Here is a 24,785-nt window from a genome sequence, read left to right on the forward strand (position 1 = left end):
TTTTGATGAAAACGGAACAAAATATATTATAATCAATTTTCAACAATTCAAATATTTTTACATAACAATGATATTGCCATTTTCTATGAACTTCATATTATAAATTACCTATCTTCCTTATATATTACTTCCTGTTTTGAATTAAGTAATTCTCCATTACGGGTAATAAGTTTTTTAATTTTCTCTCTCTTTTTTGATCGAGGTGGTTTTAAGGTTTTAAACATCACTTCTTGAGTTTCATTCTTGTTGATATCGAACTGGGGACATTTCTTCTCTTTTTTAGGCAATTCTTCGAAAGTATCATTTGAATCAGTGTATCTTCTTTTTAACGTTACTCCAGCCAAATTCAGTAAAGTTTCTGCACCTTTAATTTTTTGTTGTTCATCATCTTCCAAACTGAGTTTTTGTCTGGTACAATTTCCTGGAACCCTAAAAAGAATTTCTAGGTGTGAATATCTATCAGCATTATGAAATGTAATAATGAATGAAAATGAAAAGTTAAGTTCAGTATTGATAATCAATAAACAAGCGGATAATTTTGTTCAATGTATTTCAATACTTATTATTCATATGAACTGAGGTAAATCAAAATATTGATTTTTTCAGAAAACCATATGAATGAAAACCCTAAAAAGTCGAAATTTGTGCCAGGTGTGCCACATGTTATAAAATTTTCCAGATGAACTAATCAAACTCAAAATCTCTCCGGACCAAGTGTAATTTTCATCACAATTTTTTGGGAAAAAGGTTTTGGCTTTCTGCAATCTTCCTGCAAAAAAATTTGGGAAACTTTCATAGAAAGGAAGAAAGCAATTCATTTCGAAATGAACTCTATACAAAGCTGTGTAGTTTATTGAAAGAAGTAACTCTCACACACAACTTGGAAGAAAAAGTCCTCTCGAAACAACTACTTTCATATGAACATTGAATTATATACTACAAACATTTGTTATGAAATTGACTCACATTGATTGCTTTCTTTCTTTCTTTCTTTCATTCATATTTCAGTTTCTCTATTTTTTCTTTTTGTTCTTTCAACTCACGCATATAGTTTTTTTCTGCATTTTCTACTTCATCTTCGAAATCTTTTGAGGTTCATTGTAGCTTTTGAATAAATTCGTCTCTCTCCTTATTGCTTTTTTTTAATTTATTAATTTCCTCCAATAGCTCTTCTACCTTATATTCATGTTCCCTTTCGGCTTTTTCTAAATGAGCATCTTTTTCTTTAACAGCCGTCATTCATTTTTGAAGTTCATCTGCTGCTCTCTGTAGTTCATCTTCATCAATTTTATTTTTCTGCGCACATTCTCTAGAGCAGGGGTTCCCAAACTTTTTTGTACCACGCCCCCTCTGGTTATTTGGAGACCCCCCCACGCCCCCCTACACATATCAATAATTGTACGTATGGTGAAAATTTAAACAAGTATTACATGAAAAACGAATATAATAACTGATACAAAATTTAACATTGTAACACAGATACATTTTCAATTTAAGGAAGGTGAAACAATAGGCCTACCTACTTACAAAAACAAAACATAAAATGTAATTTAGTGAGATGGGTGCGCTTGCATGTTCTGGATAAGCTGACAGATCCTGGGTTGAGTTTCAGACAAAGCACAGCGTAGGTCACTTTCGACATCAAGTTTGTTGCGGTACTTGGTTTTGATCGCCACAAGAGTTGAAAACGCTTTTTCGCACATGTATGTTGTTGAAAAAGGCAAGTACATCCGAACAGCTTTCCCTGAAACACTGGGGTAAACTTTTAAGTACTTTAACCAAAATGAGGGCTTGTCCATTTTGTCAAAATCGTATCTTGCAGCAGAGTCATTTTTTATTTCTATTCCCTCCTCTTGCAACTCTTCAGGCAGCAACTGTATGTCCATGTTGAACGGGTCAGTTGATAGTTTGTACAACTCCTCTGACAAGTTAGGAAAGTACCTGCTGAACTCCTCCTTGAGGTTCTTCAAATGGTCAATTATCAAGTTTTTCAAAAGCGGTCCTTCAAAAACGTCCTCAAAACATACTTCTTCTGAGACTGACACTACTTTGCTGAAATTTGAATAGTTGCTGGGGTTCATTGACACTTTACGTATCCAAAGTTGTAGTTTCTCAACGTACATCTTGATGGCATCCCGATGTGTTACTATATTTGAGTCTGCACCTTGCAGTCTCAAGTTTAGGTTATTTAACGTGTCAAAAAAGTCTGATAAATAGGCCAAAATCACTTGGTTCCAGGGTTTTTTGAACTCTGCACTAAGCTCGTTTTGTTTCTGCTGTGCCAAAAACGTTATCACTTCATCACGGAGTTCAAATAGTCTTCCCAACATATTGCCTTTTGATAGCCATCGTACTTCTGTATGAAATAGCAGCGTTTTGTGATCACTTCCTAAATCTTCACACAGAATTTTAAACAGTCGAGTATTTAGTGCACTGTTCTTAACGTAGTTGACTACTTTAATACAAAGCTTTAAAACAGCATTGAGTTCGTTAGGAAGAGTTTTTGCTGCCAAAGCTTGGCGGTGAATAAAACAATGAATCCCAACCACATCAGCATTCTTCTCTTTGACCAACTGCACAAAGCCTGAACGAGAACCCAGCATTGAAGGAGCACCATCTGTGCATACACCAATAAGTTTTTGCCAAGAAAGTTCGTGTTTCTTAAAAAAGTCTGATACTGCTTCCATCACATCTACAGCTTTAGTAGTGGTCAACAGCTCAGTAGAAAACATCAGTTCATCCTTCATTCTTTCATTTTCAATGTAACGAACATATACAAGCAAATGAGAGCATTGTGCTATGTCTGTACTCTCGTCAAGCTGGATAGCAAAAAACGGTGATTTTTTTATTGCATCAACCACCTGGTTTTTAATGTCCTTGGCCATATCATGATAGCTTTTGCCTACTATCAGTTCCAAGGACAACATCGGCTGCTTTTAAAATGCACGGTTTAACAAGCGTTTCACCAATAGTGTGACTTTTCTTTTCCTTAGCAATAATAAGAGATAATTCATATGACGCTTCAAGCACTTTTAGAGATGACTGAGCAGCAGATCCAGTGCTATCTAACTTCATGCGCTTTAAATTCTTAGATTTTGCAGCGAAAAACTCTTTAGGTTTGTCATTTAAAGAGGCATGTTTGGTTGACAAATGTCTCAGAAGACGATTAGGCCTCATCGCGTCATTGCTTAATACCTCATAGCAAATAACGCACTGAGGGTGATCAACATTATCTTTAAGCAAGGAAACAAACCCATATTGAATATAATCGTCAATATACTTGCGTTTCTTTGCCGTGTTCATCTTCTCTGATTCAGCTTCACACAGAACTCACACAACACAAAAACAATTACTCCAATTCAAACGTCGCAGCAATTACAGAACACCCACGATACAGCAAACACGCTGACGATAATTCACGGAAAGCACTGTTGGCACAACGGACTGGCGAACGGACTAGTTACAATGCAAGCACTGAACAAAGTGCAAGGTTATTGACATTGGATTGAAGATGCGGTGGGGGTAGTGGTAGGCGGGCGTGGTAGGGGTGGAGGGACGCTCGCACTCACGCCAAGGCCAAATGGAGGTAACGGGTGGTGGGGGTCATGGATGGCGGGAGGGGAGTATTATTATGAGGAAATTATTTTTGTATTTTTTTTTATTTATTTCATTTGGGTGTCACGCTCCCCCCTGGACTTTCTCCACGCCCCCCAGGGGGGGCGCGCCCCCCAGTTTGGGAACCGCTGCTCTAGAGCATATGACCTTATGAGATTCTAACAGTTGAAAGGTTTTTTTCCTTTCTATGCAGCTGTATTGGAAAATATTGAAACACTGAATGCAGCAAACACTGGAACAGTCCTTCTTCTTACAACATTTGTTTAAATATCCCTTTTCTGTTTTGCCACTCTACGCCACTGCTGCTTAGTAATACGCTCAATTTTGAGAGGGTTTTTCCAAAATTTTTTGACTTTGAGATATGAGGATTCCACTCAGTTTTTTTTTTTTTTTTTATTTGGCATTTATTCGCTTTTTTTTCTGTTGTCTTTTTTTCACTTGTTACCACATAAAAACTCAATTTTGCTATAGAGGCAGGCAGACAAAGTGTTGGACTCTCAACTCAACACATGAATCCAAATTCAACTTCTGGCTTTTACGGAAATGACAACAACTTTTGATTTTCAAATGGGACATCCTATATATTATCACAAGAACGGTTAGGGAAGATCATGAGGAATCCAACAATACCAGGTTTGATGATGTTATCTCTAATGACTACTGAAATATCGCCATTTATTTTATACATAGCCTCAATAAGTAGGACAGAGAAACTTTTTCTGGAGGGTCCATCCAACTCTCTCTCCCACTCATTGAGCGATATCTCCGTAGTAATTTGAGATAGCACCTGGTATTGTTGGATTCTTCATGATCTTCCCTAACCGTTCTTGTGATAATATATAGGATGTCTCATTTGAAAATCAAAAGTTGTTGTCATTTCTGTAAAAGCCGGAAGTTGAATTTGTTTGACAAATATGTCAAAAAGTGCCGTCTAGTGAGCATATTCAATGTTCCAAGCTTCAGTAATATCGGTAGAGAAATAAAGGAGAAAAAGTGGGTGTACCATAAGTCTGTGTCACACGGTATATATGAAGTTACTTGCAATGAATCTCCCAAAAGGAAGATGTTGAAATTAAATATTCCATCTTTAAAAATGTGTTTTTAAATGTGTATGTGTAAATTTGCATTTACATATGAAAATGTTGATTTTAATTTTACCTTATTTTATTACAAGATCTAAGTATACTTTCTAATTTATTCATTACTCTTTTACTCATTTATGACTTGAATATATACACTAGGTATCCTTTTTAAGTTCTGCTGAACACAATTATTTGGAAAAAAATAAGAATATGTCAAATATACAAGATTTCTTAAATATACAATTCACTGGACTGAATACAGGATGTTTCTTTCATATTCTTCTAGTAGGTACAACTTAAAGTGTTTAAAAGTTTTTTGCAAAAAATCTTCTATTTCATTCATTCATTACTACACTGAGATCAAGCTCAGTCTAGCTGTTGACATAAAATTGAAAAAACTAGTATTACTTTCTAAAAATATTACAAATTGAAATACCTGTAACCAGCACATTCTAGGGGCTCCAATTCTATTCTTATGGAATTACCACTATCTGCCGAACTGTATGTATGATCTTGACTAGGTGAAGTCATAATAACTGGTGGACATTCCATATTTTTAAAACTTGTTCCACGGTTAAACTCAACATCACAGTCGCAGCATCTACAGCTTCTAAAGAATCTAAGTTAGCCTTATAATCTGAGTCATCGATGGTATTTTCAGACAGTTCTCTGGCTAAGGAAGGAAATCGGTCTGAATCTGGTGAATGGGAAGTAGATGATTTATTAGAAAAACAGTTCAGAGATGATGAATTGTTGAAAGTAGACAATGAATTTATTGGCGATCTATTAAGAGCCTGGATTAAACTTGGTTTATATTTAGGATCTATTGTCCATAACGATCCCTTCCCAATATTCTACAAAAAAAAACAATGGCTTAAAACAAGAATAGATTCATTAAAGGACTATAAGTTTATTAACCGACATGAGGCTGGTTCATTTACTGAATTTCTAGTTTTGCTTTTACATTACTCTAAGATATTGTCCCAATGACAAACATTATTTAAACACTTATAACATAAACAAGTCAATTATTATCAAACTGCATGTGGCACTTTTACGGAAAAATCTTATAATATTCCTGATAAATCTAATATTATGGATCGCTCAGATTGCTCGTTAATAGTATAATAGTCAGTTCATTCAAGCCTTCCCAAGACTCTTGACTCAAGAGGATACCGCACTGAAATATTCTAAAATTATAACATCATAAATATGTAGTCTTTAAAAGGAGACTCCTTTCTTAAAGTGACGAGGAAATTGATTTTTGTATTTTCGTGATGAAGGTAAAAGGCGCTCTCAGAGCCGAGCCTGTGCAAAAGTAAGGGATTCACATTGGATTTGAATCGCTGGAGATTAAATCCCTTTGGAAAAACGTTCTCAGGAAGTTTATTCCACATAAACGCAGTTCACTAAATGAAAGAGTTCTTAAACAGTGAAGTTCGAGGTGTACTGCGTTGAACTTCAAAACGATGAACAGCCACAGTCCGTCGCATATTTCTGATATGTACCGCTCTTAGTGAATCAAATGTGACAAGTCACTTGAACACCTCCCATGAAAATATATATAGAAGAGAGATAAATCTCCAACCTCATATAATGTACTCATGATAAAAACCCTTTCTGGGTTTTTTGAAAAACTTGCTTAGAAATCGATTCTGACCCTACATACTAGATTTTAAAGAAAAAATTAGAAATTTTATTTTTTCTTGGAATTTTCATATTCAAGTCTGATTTTCAATTAATGGTCCAAATAAGAAGCGTCAGAAATGATAAAATTGTCAAAATCAATTAAATAAGTGTATTCTTATTCTTACATTATAACGGTAGGGTATCATGACTTTTTTTTGCCATTACCAATATACAGGAGGATATGCTGTTCTGGATAAACACAGTAATTTTTAATAGGTGGTTCATACTTGTCACATTAATTCCCTTCTTTCATTGTTATGGATTTGCCTATCAAATCCATTTTTTGTTGTCAAAATAGTGTGTAACTTTTCTCTTTCGACTGTATGTTTTCAATATTCAAGTAGAAATGGATACAATAGAAAACAAGTTCATGAAATCACAAACTAATATTTTGTTCGGTTCTCTTTGTACTTGAAAGCTGAAATACACAATACCATTTACATTTTACTGTAAGACTGTCAAAACAAGCTATGTATCCAAATTTCTTTGCAACCAGGCACTATAGGCACCCGGTTATCACCCGAAGATGATTGTGGATACTAACAATCGAAACGTCGTGAAGTAACTTGGTTTGAAATCTTTTAATCTTCATTTCTTATTAATAATTTTTTAATTTTTTCATCTCGTGTTCATAGTTCAATTTTTTATAATATAATTGTTATTTTTCAGTTAACCTTTTTGATTTTTTACAGATTCTTTCAGGGATTTCAATTCAATTTATATTATATTAGACAATGAAAGTTCGAACTAATGAAATGCACCATAAAACATTGTCAACCACCTTCAAACAAAAAAGCAAAGTGCTATATTTGTGATACTGAATTGATTGTCCATCATATTCTAATCAAGTGGCCACAAGAGACTTCTGAGCATAATCTAGGATATAATTTGAAAACTATATCAACTATATCAGTATATACTTGATTCTTGAACTTTATCGGTGACATAAATGTACTCAACAAAATTCAAATGATATTATACCACTGTAACAACCATAACAATCTGTAAATGATATATAGCTAATAGTCCTCTGTGGTTGATGCTAAATGAATGACAAAAAAATACTTACAATTGCTTTCTCCACTTTTTGAAAACATTTATTCAAAGACAAATTGTGTCGAACACTATTTTTCCAGCCCATTGGTGCTGTCTTGAAATAAGGAAAATGATTCACAATCCATGCATAAATTTCTTTTACTGGTAATGCTTTTTGATTTGAATCCTCGATAGCCATGAATATTAAACAAGAGAACGAGTAAGGAGGTTTATTATTTGTATGAACAGATGGATCATAAGGAATATTATTTGGATGTTTGTTTCGTAGTGTGGTTGGAGTCTGATGAGGAATAGGGTGGACAGAGGAAGAATGCAAATTGCTGGTTAACGAATCTGGTACTTCATAACAACCCCTCAGTGATCTTCCAGTAAAAGTATTATTATTATCAATGTTTTCCACACAATGGCTGCTAACAGTATTCGATGAAGATGGATCAATGTTCATACCTGAAACAAAAACAATATCTATACAACTTCAAGGTAAGAGTACATAAATTTAGAGGAAACTACCCACCCTAACTTCTTTCATAAATGAAATAACAGATTGATATTGTTTCTTACCAGTATCAAAACAAATTAATGACTCTCCAAATGAAAATGATAGGTTTTTATAATTAAAAAAATATGCGATTATCTGAACAATAGTTCTATTGAAAATCAGATAAATTATTTCAAGAGATATTGACGATTTGATATTTTAATTATAAAAACTACTAATTAATCTTATCTGAAACAAGCAATGTTGATAAAACGCTGAAGATCGGATGCATTCAACCATTCAACAAAATTTACATTTTCATTATCTAATGAAATAAATCATGTACATCCCTTAAGTAGAGTAGCTACTTGTATGTCTTTAGCTCCATACCTGAAAACTGCTACTTTGGTAGTTTATTTTCTCACCTCCCATTTTGCTTTAAAGTTCGCACATACCACTGATGATGTCTGCCGCAGTAGAAGACGAAACGTTTGGTACTTCAGATTCCAGTCGACCAAGGCCTACCAGTCTGGAGTTTGTTTTCTTTAATCATGACTCTAGCCAGGAAAGCCTATGTTCTTATATTCTTAGAGGTCTTTTTTTAAAAATGCTAGAGTAGAACATAAAAATGCAAAATCTCATTTAGGTTCTTGATGTTCGAACTTATCAAATTAGGTATATGCGAAAAGTTCTTGATATCAACAATCTATGAATCTTCTACTTTGCTAAAATTAAATTCCGTCTTAGATAGATAGATATTTATTTAATCTCTTATGGTTGCTTTACAACATGAGATAAGTTACAGTACATAAAGAGAGAAAAAATTCTCATTGGATATAAACAGTAAGAAAAAACATCACAAATATCCTAGTCGTTACATATTAATTAAGAATAATAAGAATATGCCTCATTACTATGGAGCACCTCTACATATTATTATTATTATTATACACAAAAAAACCATTTTATGACCTCTAAAAAATTATTTATAATGCTAAATAAATAAAAAAACGAAGCAGTGTCGAACAATCATTTGTACAAATGGCCATTCTTCCACGAGCCTGCCTATACATTCTAGAGGCAACCTCTTATATTTACAACAAACAAGTCTCGACTACTCACTCTAACATCCATTCACATATAGCTAGATATAAAAACTTATTGTATTAACTTTGTAGAATGACATGTTTTCCAAAAGATTTGAAGTCAGTCAAATTACACCAATACACAACTCAGGTAATGCTAGCCTCATTGGAAACTAAAAGCCTCACAGTATTCTCAGTCTCCTTAAATTTTTTTGAAAAAGTATTATATAATAGGATTTATCATTCTATCGCCCCAGCCTTGCAGGGCTTTTTCGTATTCATTTTGGATGAATCATGCAGATGCAGATTTTGCTTCTGCTGCTTGAGAATTTGGTGCAGGCAGATTCATAAGATATTCTGCTTTTGAAGAGGCGATAAGTCGCTTCCTGGCTGCACGCCTTAGTTTCCTAAGTCTGTTAATTGGATCAGGAGTTGGAGAACTGAGAAGATCTTGCTCTTGATACTATGTTACAGGAAGGATAGTTACGGTAATTCAGTCGACGTCCATCTCCTCTGTAGACACAGAGTCGGATTCATTGGTTACTTCAGGGTTCCTTAGGTTTCACGAGTAGCTAGAGAAAGTTCTTTCACCGTAGAGCCCCGCATTTTGCTTCTGCCCGTTATCTCAAAAGATCTGTTTGTGACACTGAGTGGGCTTTCAGCTTCGGATGGGGTCATCATTTAGGAGGACTCTTAACCTCCATAAGTGACACCTCTCCAGGCAAAGGTGTTCTAACCAGCCCCGCTATAGGTCGGTGCAATAAGTAACCCAAGGTATCAAAAATTTGTCTAAAAGTTATTATTTTACATGAGCGCCGTGGCGGGTCGCTAGTAGCACATATTCTTCATGATTATTACATACATTTCACAGAAAATACAATGAGGATAATGTAATTTACAATGGATTCATGCTACTTTATCACCTATGAACTTATTACTCACCTTTCAACAAGTCATGCTCATGAAGCCAATTCAAATTAGTCAAGTCATCGTCACTTCTGCTTTGACTTTGTGCTACTGCCAACAAAATAGAAATAGGTGATTGAGCATTTTGAATGGGAATTCCAGCAACAGGACTTGCTGGTACTGACATTACTGGAGTTGGCACATTCTCCTCTTGAGGCGTAAGTGCCCTCTCTGGTGCCATTTCTAGCTAAAACAGAGTAAATAATTGGAAATTTTGTAATCCAATTTGAATCAATCATTAATGTATTTAGAGGATCACCTGGTACGGGAGTATTTACTTTAAATGTGTAGGCAGATCGAAAATAAATCAGTATTTGCCTAGCTATTGTTTTATTCCTATGGTACAGTCAATAAAAAAAACTGTTGAAAACCGTGTGGTTTATCTCACGAAAAATTCAATGTATTCAGTGTATTATGCAATGTATGTAAAGTTCGGGGACTTTCAACCAAAATATGTGAAAAAGTAATAAAGTGTATACTGTGTGACGAACACAAAATCAAGAAATGAGTGACGACGACGAATGGAATGAGGAATATTATTTTGTTGGTTGTGTCCAATCGACAGGTGAGTAGGAATGGTTGATAGAGACGAATATTGAAATTCTTTCATTAAAACACTGATAAAAATTAAATAAAAACAACAATAACAATTAATTGACGCTCCGGGGCGACTTCATTGATTCCAGTGGCGCATTTGCTTTTTCAGCTGCAGGAAAACCCGGAAAACCTGCAGCACCACATCATCTGAAGATCTTGATCTAACAATGTCCTCTCTCTTATATTACAAAATTTAGGGTGTCTCCAGAGGCTCCAATAAATTCAATGCATCGCCAGAACACTTCGTGACACGACTATCGTCAAACTTAAACTAGTCCGTTTCGTCTTTGACCAAGGCGTAATAATGACCAAATTCAACGCCAGAACCACAGCGAACAATGACTGCATGAATATTATAATAGTGGTCTGCTAGGTTGAAATGTTCATCTATTTCGAACCTTCCAAAGAGTTTCTTGCTTCCGTTAGAGGTTGAGTCTTGTTTGAAAATCATCAGTGTTATTATTAGATTGACTGGTGCCTCAGATAGACTTGTTTCCTTATAACAGTCAGTTAGTTTGGCGCATGTTTGAGAATACAGTCGATCATCACCTGTTAAAAATTCCATTTTCAGATGATTTATTAACGACAATTGCCCTATAAAATTCAAATTAGATACTGAGGGTAATGGTTAATGTAATATACTTGAGATACTCTTGAATAATAAAAACAATGTATTTGTACTATTTTGTTGTAAATAACTAATCTCATCTGATTTCAAGTTGATACTATAAGTAATAGGGATATAACAAAGAAAAACTTAGAAGTATTTAGTGATATAGGTTGTTTGGAAGAAAAATATAAAAGAATAGATTCCCCTGGTTGTTCACGTCCCACGAAAAGTGTTTTCATTCTTACATAAACAACTGAAAAAAAAAGATTAGAGGAATTTCAATTTAGTGGGATAGTTGTAAAATGTATTTCATTAAATTCTTTGAATAATTTTTATTTTGTTCTTCAGTTTCAAACTGATTTGGCTTGGAATGGTTTTTTCTTATCAGAAAACCCTCGCGGTTGTGCTTGTTTTATTCATAAGAATACGTTGATTTCCGAATTAATTTTGCTTTTTTTTCGTAGACCGTTACTGAAGTTGTATGCTTCTGTCTCCTAATTTTAATAGTGATTTGGAGGTAAGTGTTTAGGTTTACAGTTCAAGTGATTTGCAGTAAAAAAATAAAAATAATGTTAGATAGATGGAAGGTTGCAAACGTTGGAACTTTTTGTAGGAAAAAAGAAGTGAATTCAAAGAACATATTAAAAACCCACCATGAAATTTGCATAAAAATGTCCAACTGCAAATTAGATCTCACAACAGGAGATTTTTTTTCTATTTATTGAATATAAACTGCTGACCACAATATTTTATATATATATTTTCAAATTCAAATCATTGATGAACATTTTAAAAATCACTCGATTTCAATCGCGATCTAAGTGCAGATGCCGTTAATGTCATATCTTTGCCAGATTTTTCTCATTACAAATAAAAAATACATTTATGTGCAACAACTGCTGAAGAAAAGGTTTTACTGCTTCTATTGCAGAAAGAAAAATCATAATACAGAATAATGTATATTTTCCAAATAAATTGATTGTGAAAAACGATGGGGGTAGGTTAAAAAACAAATTGTTTTGCCTGTCTTAATCCCATATGTAAATGAAAAAGAATTTGCAATATACAAGGCTGTAAAAGAATTCACCACTATTTGTTGCAAAAAGGAACAGTAAGTCACCATTCCAAAGAGTTTCAAGAGAATGACGTCAGACGTTCATTTGTTCAAGAAAACGTTGGTTTGCTTATAGCATAAAAAATAGCTGATTTTATCGAAAACAAAATTTGGTTTATCTAGTAAAAATTCTTACATTGAGGGTAGACAAGATGTTATCCATTCATCTAACCATACTTGATGAAGAATTATACAAAATTGTTAAAAATTCTTATAGTTTCATCGAATTGAAAGAAAAGGCTGACATGAAAATGACATGACATGACATGAAAATGCCATATTCAAAGAAAAATGCCATCAGTTAAAATCTATCTTGATGAAGATGAAAAAGAGTAAAGGGTTTGCTGACAATACAGAAAAAAAGTTGAGTATCTGTCAGAAGGATATTATGTTAAGAAATCACTAATATTTCACTTTCCATGATAATAATTACGGAATTTCCACAATAAATTTTATTTAGGTTGCATTTCGCTATATGGCAGCTTCATCAGTTAGATTGGTGAACAGTACCTGAACAGTAAATAATGAAGATTATGAGTTGGACGTTTCAGAGGTGAACACAGAATTCTTGACTTCATTCACTTTTTCATTATTATCATACGATATTTTGACTTGATTTTCTTCGCAGTTAATGTTAATTAGGGCTAATATATAATACTTTCAGAAGCCGACCCTGTATGGTATTCACCTCAGTTTGCAGTAATAATAAATAAACCTGGAAAGGTGAGATTTGTTTTTGATGCTGTGGCAAAAGTAAACTTAAATGATTTTCTGATAAAGTGGCTAGATTTTCTTAGTTGGTATTTTATTTGAACTTTGACAAAGAAATATTGGTTTCATAGCGGATAGAGAGAAACGATAAAAGTGTACAACGCTTTCTATGGAGACGGCAGCAGTCAATGCAAGAATTTGAAATGGTTGTGATGATATTTGAAGCAGCAGTGGTTCAAGTTAATTATGACTCTCTCAAATAAGAGAAAAAAAAGTACAAAGTAAAATTTCAGAAAATTGAACTTCTGAATTGACATCCTCTGAAATAATTGAATATTAGAACTGGCCGATACTCGACGAAAATCCATATTAAAACTCATTATTACAGTTTATTGAATAATTTTCACTATAAGTATATTTTTTCCAATCTTTAATTAGATGTTGTTTGAATATAGAATTGAGGTCATGTTCTAGTGCTCTGAAAAGTTCTCATTATTTTCCTTAACAAATATTACTGCTTTATAACAGGTCTTTCATTAAGCACTTCCTATATTTGAATTCAAATAAAACAACGTGTGTGTAAGATATCATCGATATTTTTTATTACCTAATAATAATAATAATGGTTTTTATTGATAGTTACATACAATTACAACCAATCAAATGGCAGGAGTTAATATCTGAGTATGGTAAATCATCACAGAGATTGGTTTTCCATGCAACCATTTGAAAGACCTATTGATGCCATTATGTGTGAAATATAACATCATTCAAAGGTCTGCCACGACTTCTCTTGGTGTAGCGCATCCGAAACGTCCAATTTTTCATGACTCTGGCACATAAATCAGTGTGAATTTGACCGATGACATATGGGTTATGTGGTTTATTCGCATACACCTGCGACTTAAAAAAACCCAGAAAAAAAATTCCAACGAGGTCAAATAGCACGATCTTGGTGACTAGTTCACATCACTTCCATGGGAGATGACCATGGGGCCTCAAATCGCTCGTGCAGAGTATCATATGTGATATGAACTGTATGACACGTAGCGCCGTCCTGTTGAAACCACATGTTGTCGGTGTCCAGATCATCTAACTCAGGCTAAATTCTTTTAGCATCTAACTCAGGCTAAATTCTTTTAGCCTGAGTTAGATGATCTGGTTGGTAATCGTCGACTTATTAATCAAAATTTTTTAATTTTCCGGGATATGTTCACGCGCCTACCACCGTATACAGTAAGAGGCAAAATTTTGGTGTTGATCCGCAAACTTCCTCTCAACCTGCAGATCAATTAAAGAATTCATTCATTCAACACTTCAACAAGTGTTGGGCAGTCCGAAACACAAGACGTTGAAAAAAGAAAAGTATTGGATTTACGAAATAACCTGCAAGGATTGTGATAAGAAATATGTTGGTCAAACCAAACGGACTATATTAGCTTGCTACAAGCACGTTTCGCATGTTCCGTTTCATAGACCGCTCAACATGCTATAAATAACAACTGTAGAATAAGTGAGAAATATTTGATATTGTTGAGACCGCTACATAACGACATCAAAAAGTGCGGAATGAGTTCTATGAATAGCGACAAAAGTCCTATTTCGAATAGCCCTTTGTTTGGTTCAATACGTAATAATTCTAAATAAAAAAACAGATAAATATTAGAGATAATCACTTACATAGAGGAAATACATAACAAATTAGAGGTATTAAAAAAAGCAGGTAGGATCAAGCATAGGATCAATAACGGGTAGTAGTTAGGTAATACTAACCGTTGTAGTCTGGTAATACTAACAGGTAGTAGTTAGTTCACTAACATATAAAACACTATCATAGTAATAAAATTTAGTCATAATGATGTCCTGAGGACGCTAATTTGGTTAAAGAAACGCGCGTCGAGAGACCGTAATTTTTGTTCTGGTGTTGGGAAAGTGTTTTCAATAGATTCACAATAAAGTGTTTTTTGAATACGTTATGGATTTTCATCAAGTATTGGCGGTTCCATCAAATATATGAAACATTCAGTTGCATTCGAATTTTTGATAATACTCGATTTCGTTTATCATATTAATTTAGGAATTGATTTTTTACGGAAGCTCGGCAAAAATAGATTATAAAAGGTAGTATATGTCGATGAAATTTAATAATTCGTGGATATAAGTTCCTGAATTAGAATTGTTTCATGAAAATAGATGTGAAGATCAAATTAATATTCGTTCTATTTCGTATAAAAAACCGAATTACCCTATCATCAAAAACGAAGTAAAAAGCGATGAAAATACTGATTTCGAATCCTTTATTTCTTAAGTGCAGAAAAAAAAAGATTTTGGAATAACTAAATAAACATGGAGATTTATTTTCGAATCGTCCTGGTAGAACTAACGAAATTTGTCTTCGCGCGGAACGAGAATTTTGTTTGAAGCAATATCCGATTGCTTTAGCACATCGAACAACATTTATACAAAATAGACATTCTGGAGGAATGGGGAATGCTAACTTCCTATATATCTCCACTGATGGCCGCTTTAAAGAAAGACAATTCAGTGAGATTATGCTTAGACGCCACATTCTTGAATAAGTTAATTGTGAATGAACATGACTCGCTGGAAACAATTGAAGATATTTTTGTGGATCAATAAAAAAGTTTTCAGTCATGTCATCCCTAGATTTTACTTGCGGGTATTATCAAATTCCTCATTCCTCTCGGCAAGGAGTCGCGTGAATACAAAGGTTTTAAATTCAACAGTACGACCTATTTTTTTTGTCTTTCTGATTAACTTCGAGCGTCAGTGTTTTTGTTCGCTGCCTCTCGGAAGTTTTCGTATCAGAATTCGATAATTTTTTACCCATTTTTGTGGACGATATTTTAATAACGTCAAAAAATGTGTAAGAACATTTGATACATTTAGATATGGTGTTAACACTTCAAAAAATGTTCATTTTTTTTTTGAGAACAGATACAATTTTTAAGATATATATTAAGTCATGTAGGATATAAATCTGCTGCGAATCGAATTCAAGCTCTCCAAGATTTTGAGCCACCAGCTGAGAAACAACAAGTTCAGAGTTTTTCGGTGCTGGCAAATTATGATCGCGTATTTTGCAAGAATTTTTCATCAATAGCCGAACCATTGGGGGCGCTAACAGGAAAAAAATGGAAATGGATGGAAGTAGAGGAAGAGACATTTCTACCATCCGCAGAATGGTAGAATTCTCCATGCAAGTTGACGCATCTGACAAGGGCCTAGGTGCTCAGCTTTATGATGTGAAACATCTATAGCCGCGCGTAAAACCGATTGCTAGCGTGGCGACGAATCGCCATGCGCAAGCGACTGTGCGATTCACTTCCCACTGGTTCGGCGTTACGCTATCTCTCTCGCAACACTGAGCTCGGATACCTATAGTGTGTACAGTTGTGTTTACTACAGTATACATAACCTGTGTTTTACTGAATAAATAAATAAAAATAAAATATGTCTGACTGTGATAATTTAGAAAGTGAAAGTGAGCAGCCTCCTACAGAGCCTCCTACACTATCAAGTCATCAGTAAGTTAAATGAATTTTTATAATTAAAGTATACATTTAATGTAAAATCTACTCTCTTGGTAGATTAAAATTTACATAAATATTTTTATGTATTAATATTTATATTTTTAAATTAATTATCAATTAATTTTAATTTCATTCCTATGAAAAATGATGCACTAAAACACTTGCTTGAAGAATAAATTTCATAAAGACTGACAAAATTGTATTTCAAAATCAGCTGTTAGCGAGTAGCGCTTATTTGTTTTCAACAGGAACATAAAAAAATATTATTCAACAAATTTTCTAGCGATGGTAGAGTCTAAATTGAAACATTCATTATTGATATTTATAATTCAGGATCTTCAGTAATATATTGCAATAACTAGCTAATATTCTTGAGTTTACTAGTATATTAAACCCACATTAAAATTTTTTCATGTATATTTTAATTACATATTTTTTATAAATATTTCAGTACCCAACAATTATAACAGGGTCAAAAATTATTATTATTGATCTTTCACATCTGCCAGGCGTCCCGTGACGGCTCACATTTTTTTCAATTAGTGGATGGTAGGCGTCAGGTTGTGACACGGGCTTTCTAGGTTACTGCTTCAGCGAAAAACGCGTTATCATATTAACGAAAAAGAAGCCCTTGGCGTGGTATTAGCAACAAACCGTTTCTGAAATTTTTTGTTTGTTAGAAAATTCGTTATCAGACATGACTACTACTTATTTGAAAACGTGTCGGTAATTGTCAGCCCGAATAGCACGATATGCATTAGCTCGTCAAGAGTTCGATTATGATTTGGTGCAAATATTATCTAGCAGTAAAAATTTTGTAGCAGATATTTTGTCAAGGCAAGCTGCTACGAGACTACCTACTCCCGAAGATAAATTGTTTCATATTTAACTACTGGCTAATTTTTCACCTAAATTCCAAAATATTTTGAGAGAAATACAAAGGTACCAAAACGAAGATCAAAAACTTCGGGATATAGTAGATAAGTTACCCGGTGACGAAAATTTGAAAATGCGGTTTTGTATAAACGACGGTATTCTCTACAGTGCATTTCTTTAATGCCCCCCCCCTTTTTATTTTTTGGATGGGTCAACTCAAAAAATTGAAATTTTGGATAATGAAATCAATGCATGAATACTTTATTTTGAAGTGAAATTGACAGATGAAACTTTCAAGATGGGAACTGGGCGCCATTTTGAAGCTCCTGACGAATACTTCACAACCCTAGCATATGAAGTCAATATCTTCACCAACTACAAAATGGCGGAACATTTAATAATTTCTTGAAGACAAACATTAATATCGATATTTCTAGAAATATTTATTTTTATCTGCCATATGGCAATTCCAACAAGCCGATAAGGTTTGTTAAGTTATTTTTTGTTTATAAAAACTACAAAAAATGTCACTACGACAATGAACATCATTGTTCAGTTAGAATATTCTCATTTAGTTTTCGGTTTTACTAGTAGAAAGGTACCACGTCAACAAACTCTAAAATGGTCTATTCTCGTCTTCCGAATCGTCCTATCTGTAGAAAATATTTGAGGGAACTTGTATCAAAATTCACAACTACCGCTATTGTACATAACAAAAAGACCCCAGGTCATCCGTCCATTCCGGAAGAACAGCAGGTGCAAATAATTGGTGAGATGATAGTAAATCCTGAACAGTCTACTTATTCCGTCGCGATTGTTGTGAGGTGTCTCCTTCTACTGTGTGGAGACTTTTGAAGAGGAATAGGTATCAACCATACAAATTAAACCAATTAACTGAAGATGACCCTGATCGGAGAAAAGAATTCTGGGAAATCATTATGGAAACCACTGCAAGGCATCCTACCTATCTCCACAAAATTTGTTTTAGTGACGAATGTACATTTTTTTTATAGGACAATGTTCACAGACAACATTGCCGTTATGGGAGTGACACCAACTCTTGAAGTTTTCCGGGAAACACATTAACGTTTGGGCAGGAATATTGGGAAACCATATTGTAGGACCTCTATTTATTGATCAATCAAAATTTAACAGGGGAACTGTATTTGAATATGCTGGAAACTACTGTTGGCCCTCTCACCACTTAAATCGTCGAAGCGAATCCTTATGAATTCGATATGGATATTGTATTCCAACAAAGTGGAGCACCACCACATTACTCCAGACAGGTTAAAAACTATTTGGATACTACTTTTCCCGGTCGTTGGATTGGCCGTCGAGATCCTACAGAATGGCCAGCCCGCTCGCCACCTTTGGACTTTTTTATGAGGCAATTTGAAGTAAAAGGTGTACGAAACTGAACCTGCTTCAATATTGGATATACGGCAGAGAATAATGAATATTTATAGAGATATTGACGTTACCGTGTTCGAAAATGTTCGACGTGAAATATTAGTAGGTTGTTCATATGTTAAGAAGTTCAAGGCAACCATTTCAAGCATCTTCTGAATTGACCTCAAGCTTATTACCTCATATTATGTAGTTAAATGTCAATGTATTCAGGCAATTATTAAAAGTTTCGCCATTTTGTAGTAGTTGAAGATATATTCTAGGGTTATAAAGCATTAGTCAGGAGCTTCCATTCAATTTTTTTTCTCAGATGGCACCCAGTCGACATTGTGAAAGTTTCATCTGTCAATTTCACTTCAAAATAAAGTATTCATGCATTAACTTCATTATCCCAAATTTCAATTTTTTGAGTTGACCCGTTCAAAAAATAAAAGGGGGGGGAGAAATTAAAGAAATGCACTGTATATTTACTTTGGGTTCTTGTGTAACTAACGAAAATGATTACATTTGTATGCCAGGAAGTTTTTGGACATTTTGGAGCTTACAACACGTGTTGTGCTTTACGAAATTAGGTTTGGTGGACCAATATTCATACAACTGTTGAGCAAGTTATAAAATCATGTGAGCTTGGTCCAATGCCAGTTCCGGAAATGCAGCCAATTCTTCAGGTAACGAGAAACGAACTGATTGCGGTAGATTTACATGGTCATCTTCCTCCAAATCGTGGGGGTGCGACGTTTATCTTCGTGATTTTACACGTTTTTACGAAACTGATTAAAATTTATTGTATAAAAAGGGCTACCACCTCTGCTATCCTAAACCGGTTAATTGAGGATATTTGGAAAAAATTCGTATATCAAAGAAAATATTAAGGGACTACCACGGTACACAATTCACTTCTGTGAATTGTGTACCGTGTGCTTCTGGGTGTCTCCGTGAGACACCAGAAGCAAACCCGTCAAAGCGCGCGATGCGAGAGCTGGGATGTTTGTGTAGAACGTTCTGTCACGAACACCATACAAAATGGGCTTTTGAATTGCCGAGATTTGCCGAATTTAGGAACAATCTGGTTCATGAATCAAGGGGTTTTAGTCCAAGAGTTACATTTGGATGGCCGAAGGATTCGTTTGTTGCCTAATCACTTCCGAGGACTACGCACTGATATGGAGATACAGTCATATGACCAGAAGCTGATTTTAGCTAGGGAAACCTTATTGGGAAAAGCTGCACGCAGAAATGCAAGACAACCAACAGTGTGAAATTGCAATTTCGAAGTAGGGAATATGGTGCAAGGTAGTGTCTATCTTCAACATGAAGTCGATGATTTCCCATAGTTGAAAATAAAATTATTTCAGAGTATCATTTCTCGAACTAGGCTGAAGCGAATGACAAACAAAATATTTGTCATCGCCCATCTGCCCATGAACGAGGTAACCAACCGCATATCCGTATTTGCCCAATTCCTTATCCAAACAGCTCGAAACTGGTCTGCAAGTATGTTTCAATAATTGAAAATCGATTCCAGCAGTTGTATCGCCAACAGCATATGCAGGAATAACTTCAGTGAAGAATCCTGTACTGACACATGTCAATAAAATCCAACGCCCTTCGTGGTATTAGCTAGGAAAGTAGTTGTTTTGTAATAGGTGGCAGTCCATAAACCTACAGTGTAGGTACTATGAGACTGGCTTGAATGAATTGTTCTTTTAGATAATTTTATTTACGGCCAGCCATAGGCAGATGGGACGATTACAAACATGCTGTTTGTAGTTAGCTTCAGCCTAGTTCGGGGAACGACACTATGAATGAATTCGATTTTCAATTGTGGGAAACCATCGACTTCATGTTGATTGACACTACCTTGCATTGACGAGTGGCCAAACAGCCAATACATAATTGAAAATCAATTCCGGCAGTTATATCGCCAACAGCATATTCAATAATAACCAGTGAAGAATCATCTTTCAGATATAATCGAACGCCCTTCGTGGTATTAGCCAGTGTAGTAGTTGTTTTCTCCCTACACCTACAGTGTAGGTAAGTTGAGACTGGCCTGAACGAATTGTTCTTTTGGAAAATTTGAATGAGTAATAGCTTATTCATGTATTTTAACAAACTTTTGAGTTTTATGGAGGAATCACCCAAGAGCCTATTATCTAGTTTGTTTGAGTAAACAAATGAAATGGTTCATTTTTGGTATAGGGTGTATAACATAAACTCACATTAGAATAATGCCAAGTATTAAAAAATGTGAAAATATACTGTACCAACTTCCGGTCTAAGGAAGTGCTGAAAAAACACCATTATTTTCATTTGATAAAGCATTTTGAGTAATCTTTATTTGCCAATTTTCAGGATAGGAATTAGCCGTATCCCAAAATACGGCTAATCGATGGTCATCAAGCTGTACATGGTACATAGTAGATACTTCTTCTAGAAATACGTTTCATGCATATCACCCAATGTTATTTGTTATGAGTATTTCTCATCATATTATTATGTGAAACAAGGACATGGAATTATTCACATGATCAATTAGAGAAAAACTCATAACAAAAAAACATTGTTGTTATTTTTACACTGTCATTGATCTTGCTTAAGTTGTTAATACTTTAGTTAATTAAGTTAAAAGCCTGAACATGTACTTTGAATATGTATAATAGTTAATTTTCTGGATTTATTTTCTATTTAACACTATCATCCTCTGTTTTATATTTACAATGGGTTAAGTATTTGTTGTATATATACTATTTGTTTTTCATTTTTCATTTGAAGATCAAGTTATTTTAGTATTGGTTTATGTACTTCATACTCAATGTCATATTTACATTGTTTTTCTGTTATATAGAATAACACAATGTATATTATCATTACAATAAAATTCAAGTGAGGTCTGTATTTTTTATATTTATTTTATTCACAATCCACATTTTCCATATTTTGTTCCTGTTATTGGGTTGTAAACTGTTGTACATGCAGTCTAAATAAAACTTATCTTGAAATTGAGTTATATCATTTTTTGTGTGTGATATGCAATGATAGATAAATGAAAAAGTCATTATTTTGAAGTTGGTGTCCACTTCATTTCTTTCATTATACTCATAAAATATGCAATGGAATCGGCAGATACTTGATGAAAATCCATAACATATTCAAAAAACACTTTATTGTGTGTGTTTCTGTAAAACTGCTTAATATAAATTTCACAATAATATTTTTTTAAATATATAATACATAAAATAATATTTATATGGATATGAGGCAGATAAGTTACAAAAACCTGTTATTGAGCGGATCACAGTAGTTTAAACAAATGTAGTATGTAGATAATTATTCTGTCAAAATAATAATTTCAATTTACTTACTAATGAAAATACTTTCAGTTTTCTCAGTTCTGGTATCTAAGAAAAAAATTTGGAATAAAACAGAACAAAAAATAGTTTTTGGGAAAGAAAGTTTTTGGCTTTCTACTACTCCATCTGATACAAAAAAAATGGATGAGAGAATCTTCCAAAGTTATCCAATGTTATCCAATTTGGTACTGAAGAGCCTTAAGGCAAGTGTCTTAAGGCGAAACACGTGTATACCAGTTAGAGTGACAGTGTTCCATGTGAGTACAATTTATTACCATTCATTCAAAGTAGAACTCATGTGAATGATATCTGATTCTTATTCCTCAACAAATGTTCGATATACAAACTGAATAGAGAAAAGTATCTTCTGTATAATTCAGTGTTCATATAGAAGTATTTGTTTCGAAAGAATTTTTTTCTTTCGTGTAATTCAATGTTTATATGAAAGTAGCTGTTTCAGGAGGACTTTCTTTCAGTTTGTGTCTGAAAGTTACTTCTTTGCATGATCTACACATCCATGTATAGAGTTACATATTTTCAAATTGATTACTTCCTTCCTTTCTTTGGAAGATTCTCTCATCCATTTTTTTGTATCAGATGGAGTAGTAGAAAGCCAAAAACTTTCTTTCCCAAAAATTAATCACTCCTAAAAATATATCCCTTTCAAATCAAAAAATAGTTGATTTCCTAATTGAAAAATCTTTTATGTATTCCCCCAAAGAAATACCTCAAATATTGTATTCAAATAAAAAACCTAATTAATAGGATAATGGAGATTGATATAATCCCAAAATTACTGAAAATTCAGATCTTCTCAAATTTGATTTAGATCTGTAAGCTTAACAGCATACTTTTATATTTATATATGACTTTGTCAATAAGATATATTTCTGATTGATTGAGTAGTAGTCAATAAAATCTTCACGTAAAAAAATCAATTAAAAGAAAATAGGAGAATGACTATAGAATTATGTTCCAAAAAAAAGAAATAAAAATGGTTTTGCTATCCAAACAGCTGTAAATACTTGTTGACCCTAATAAGGAATTCTGTTAGTTTTTTGAGAGCTTATCACTTTATTGATTTCATTAATGGAATTTGGTCAATATAATAAGTAATTTTTGGAGGAAAAAAATATACTGCATACTGGACACTTGGGTAGTTAGTCACTACATGCATGAAATTAAATTGCATGGAAATAATATGTCTCAATACTTTCTAAAAGTTTCACATTATTTTAGAAGACTCAAACACGAAATGTTGAAATAAATTTGAACCACAGATGAAAAAAAACATTCAAACCACAAATAATAACAATTTTATAGTTCATTGTAATATTTCTAAAGATATATTCATTTATTTATGTGAACATCTGTGAAAATACCTGAATCTCAAAACTCCTTCAAGAAAAAAAAATCTCACATAATTTTTGGTTCAAACACATCTCTTATCTAATAATTATTTCAAAATTTTCTTTGACCACATTTTCACATTCCACATAACTACAACAGTGAGCTGACGAAAATTCACAGCGTTGCCATTCATGAACAACAGACGCAAGAAATAGAGCTAAGATATTCTGTGATAGATTCATGGAAACGATTAAAACATCATAGATATTATAATATAGAGTAAGTATATATAAATATGTATGGGCATAATAAATCTGAACTCTACATAACCTAAATAAAACCTATATATATATATATATATATATATATATATATATATATATATATATATATATATATATATATATATATATATATATATATATATACCTAGAGAAGTTTCATCACAAAGAATATTACCTAATGTAATCCAAATACAGGCAAATTTACCTAAAGCAACAGAAGTACCTTTATTGAGGCGTTCGGACCGTATAAAAGGACACATACAGGATGACACGTTCAGATAGAATAGTGCCTAGAGGATGACAGAACGACCAGCTGTCAAAAGAGCTCGCATATAATCAAATAGAAGTTATAGAGCTTCAAATCCTTTTTGTAACTTACATTAAATAGTAAAATATATATACATATAAGAAAATTTCAGAAGCAGCATCAAACAAATTTAATTATCAGTCTTCTCTGGTATTTTCTGCAGAACTAATTTGTTCATCACTTTACGATGATAACGTAAGCTCAGAAATTAAAATTGAAATTATAAAAAAGCTAGCGAAATTGCAAATTTAAAACGTGTTAATATCAAAAAAGTCAAGATTGATTCCTTCATGACTAAAAATTAGTTCGATTTGAGCGAATTCAACTTCCTACTGAATTTCTAAAATCACATTCAGATCAATGGAAATCTGATAAAGATTCTGATACATGTTTTACAATTTTGAAAAAAATATAGGTCGTCTGTGATACTGCTGAAAGAGGAGTTCAATTGATGGAATCATATAATCGGGGTTTAACTTTTAATAAGGAACAGAAACAAAACTAATTGCAAATTGTAGCAATGCATAATAATAGAATGCAATTTCCGAATGTTTATAAGCAAACATTATTGTTACCACCAACTAAGAAATGAAAGAAAAAAATGTATTTCAGCAATTCTAACGATTTATACTCGTACATTGAAGTTAA

The 24,785-nt window shown here is 33.5% G+C and overlaps 1 protein-coding gene across 1 annotated transcript; it reads right to left on the bottom strand.

Annotated features, from left to right (window-relative positions):
- On the bottom strand, positions 1 to 23,739 carry LOC111514437 (forkhead box protein N2). Its single transcript, XM_074177037.1, is given in 6 exon segments — positions 1 to 429; positions 5,134 to 5,272; positions 5,275 to 5,551; positions 7,456 to 7,889; positions 9,948 to 10,158; positions 23,579 to 23,739. Coding segments are annotated over 5 exon segments (1,380 nt in total). The 5' UTR covers positions 10,153 to 10,158; positions 23,579 to 23,739; the 3' UTR covers positions 1 to 104.
- Between the last annotated feature and the right edge of the window lie 1,046 nt (positions 23,740 to 24,785).

Source organism: Leptinotarsa decemlineata, unplaced genomic scaffold (assembly GCF_025532065.1).
Source record: "Leptinotarsa decemlineata unplaced genomic scaffold, Ldec_3_MD MMD2_tig00002159_RagTag_RagTag, whole genome shotgun sequence".
Taxonomy (NCBI): Eukaryota; Metazoa; Arthropoda; class Insecta; order Coleoptera; family Chrysomelidae; genus Leptinotarsa; species Leptinotarsa decemlineata.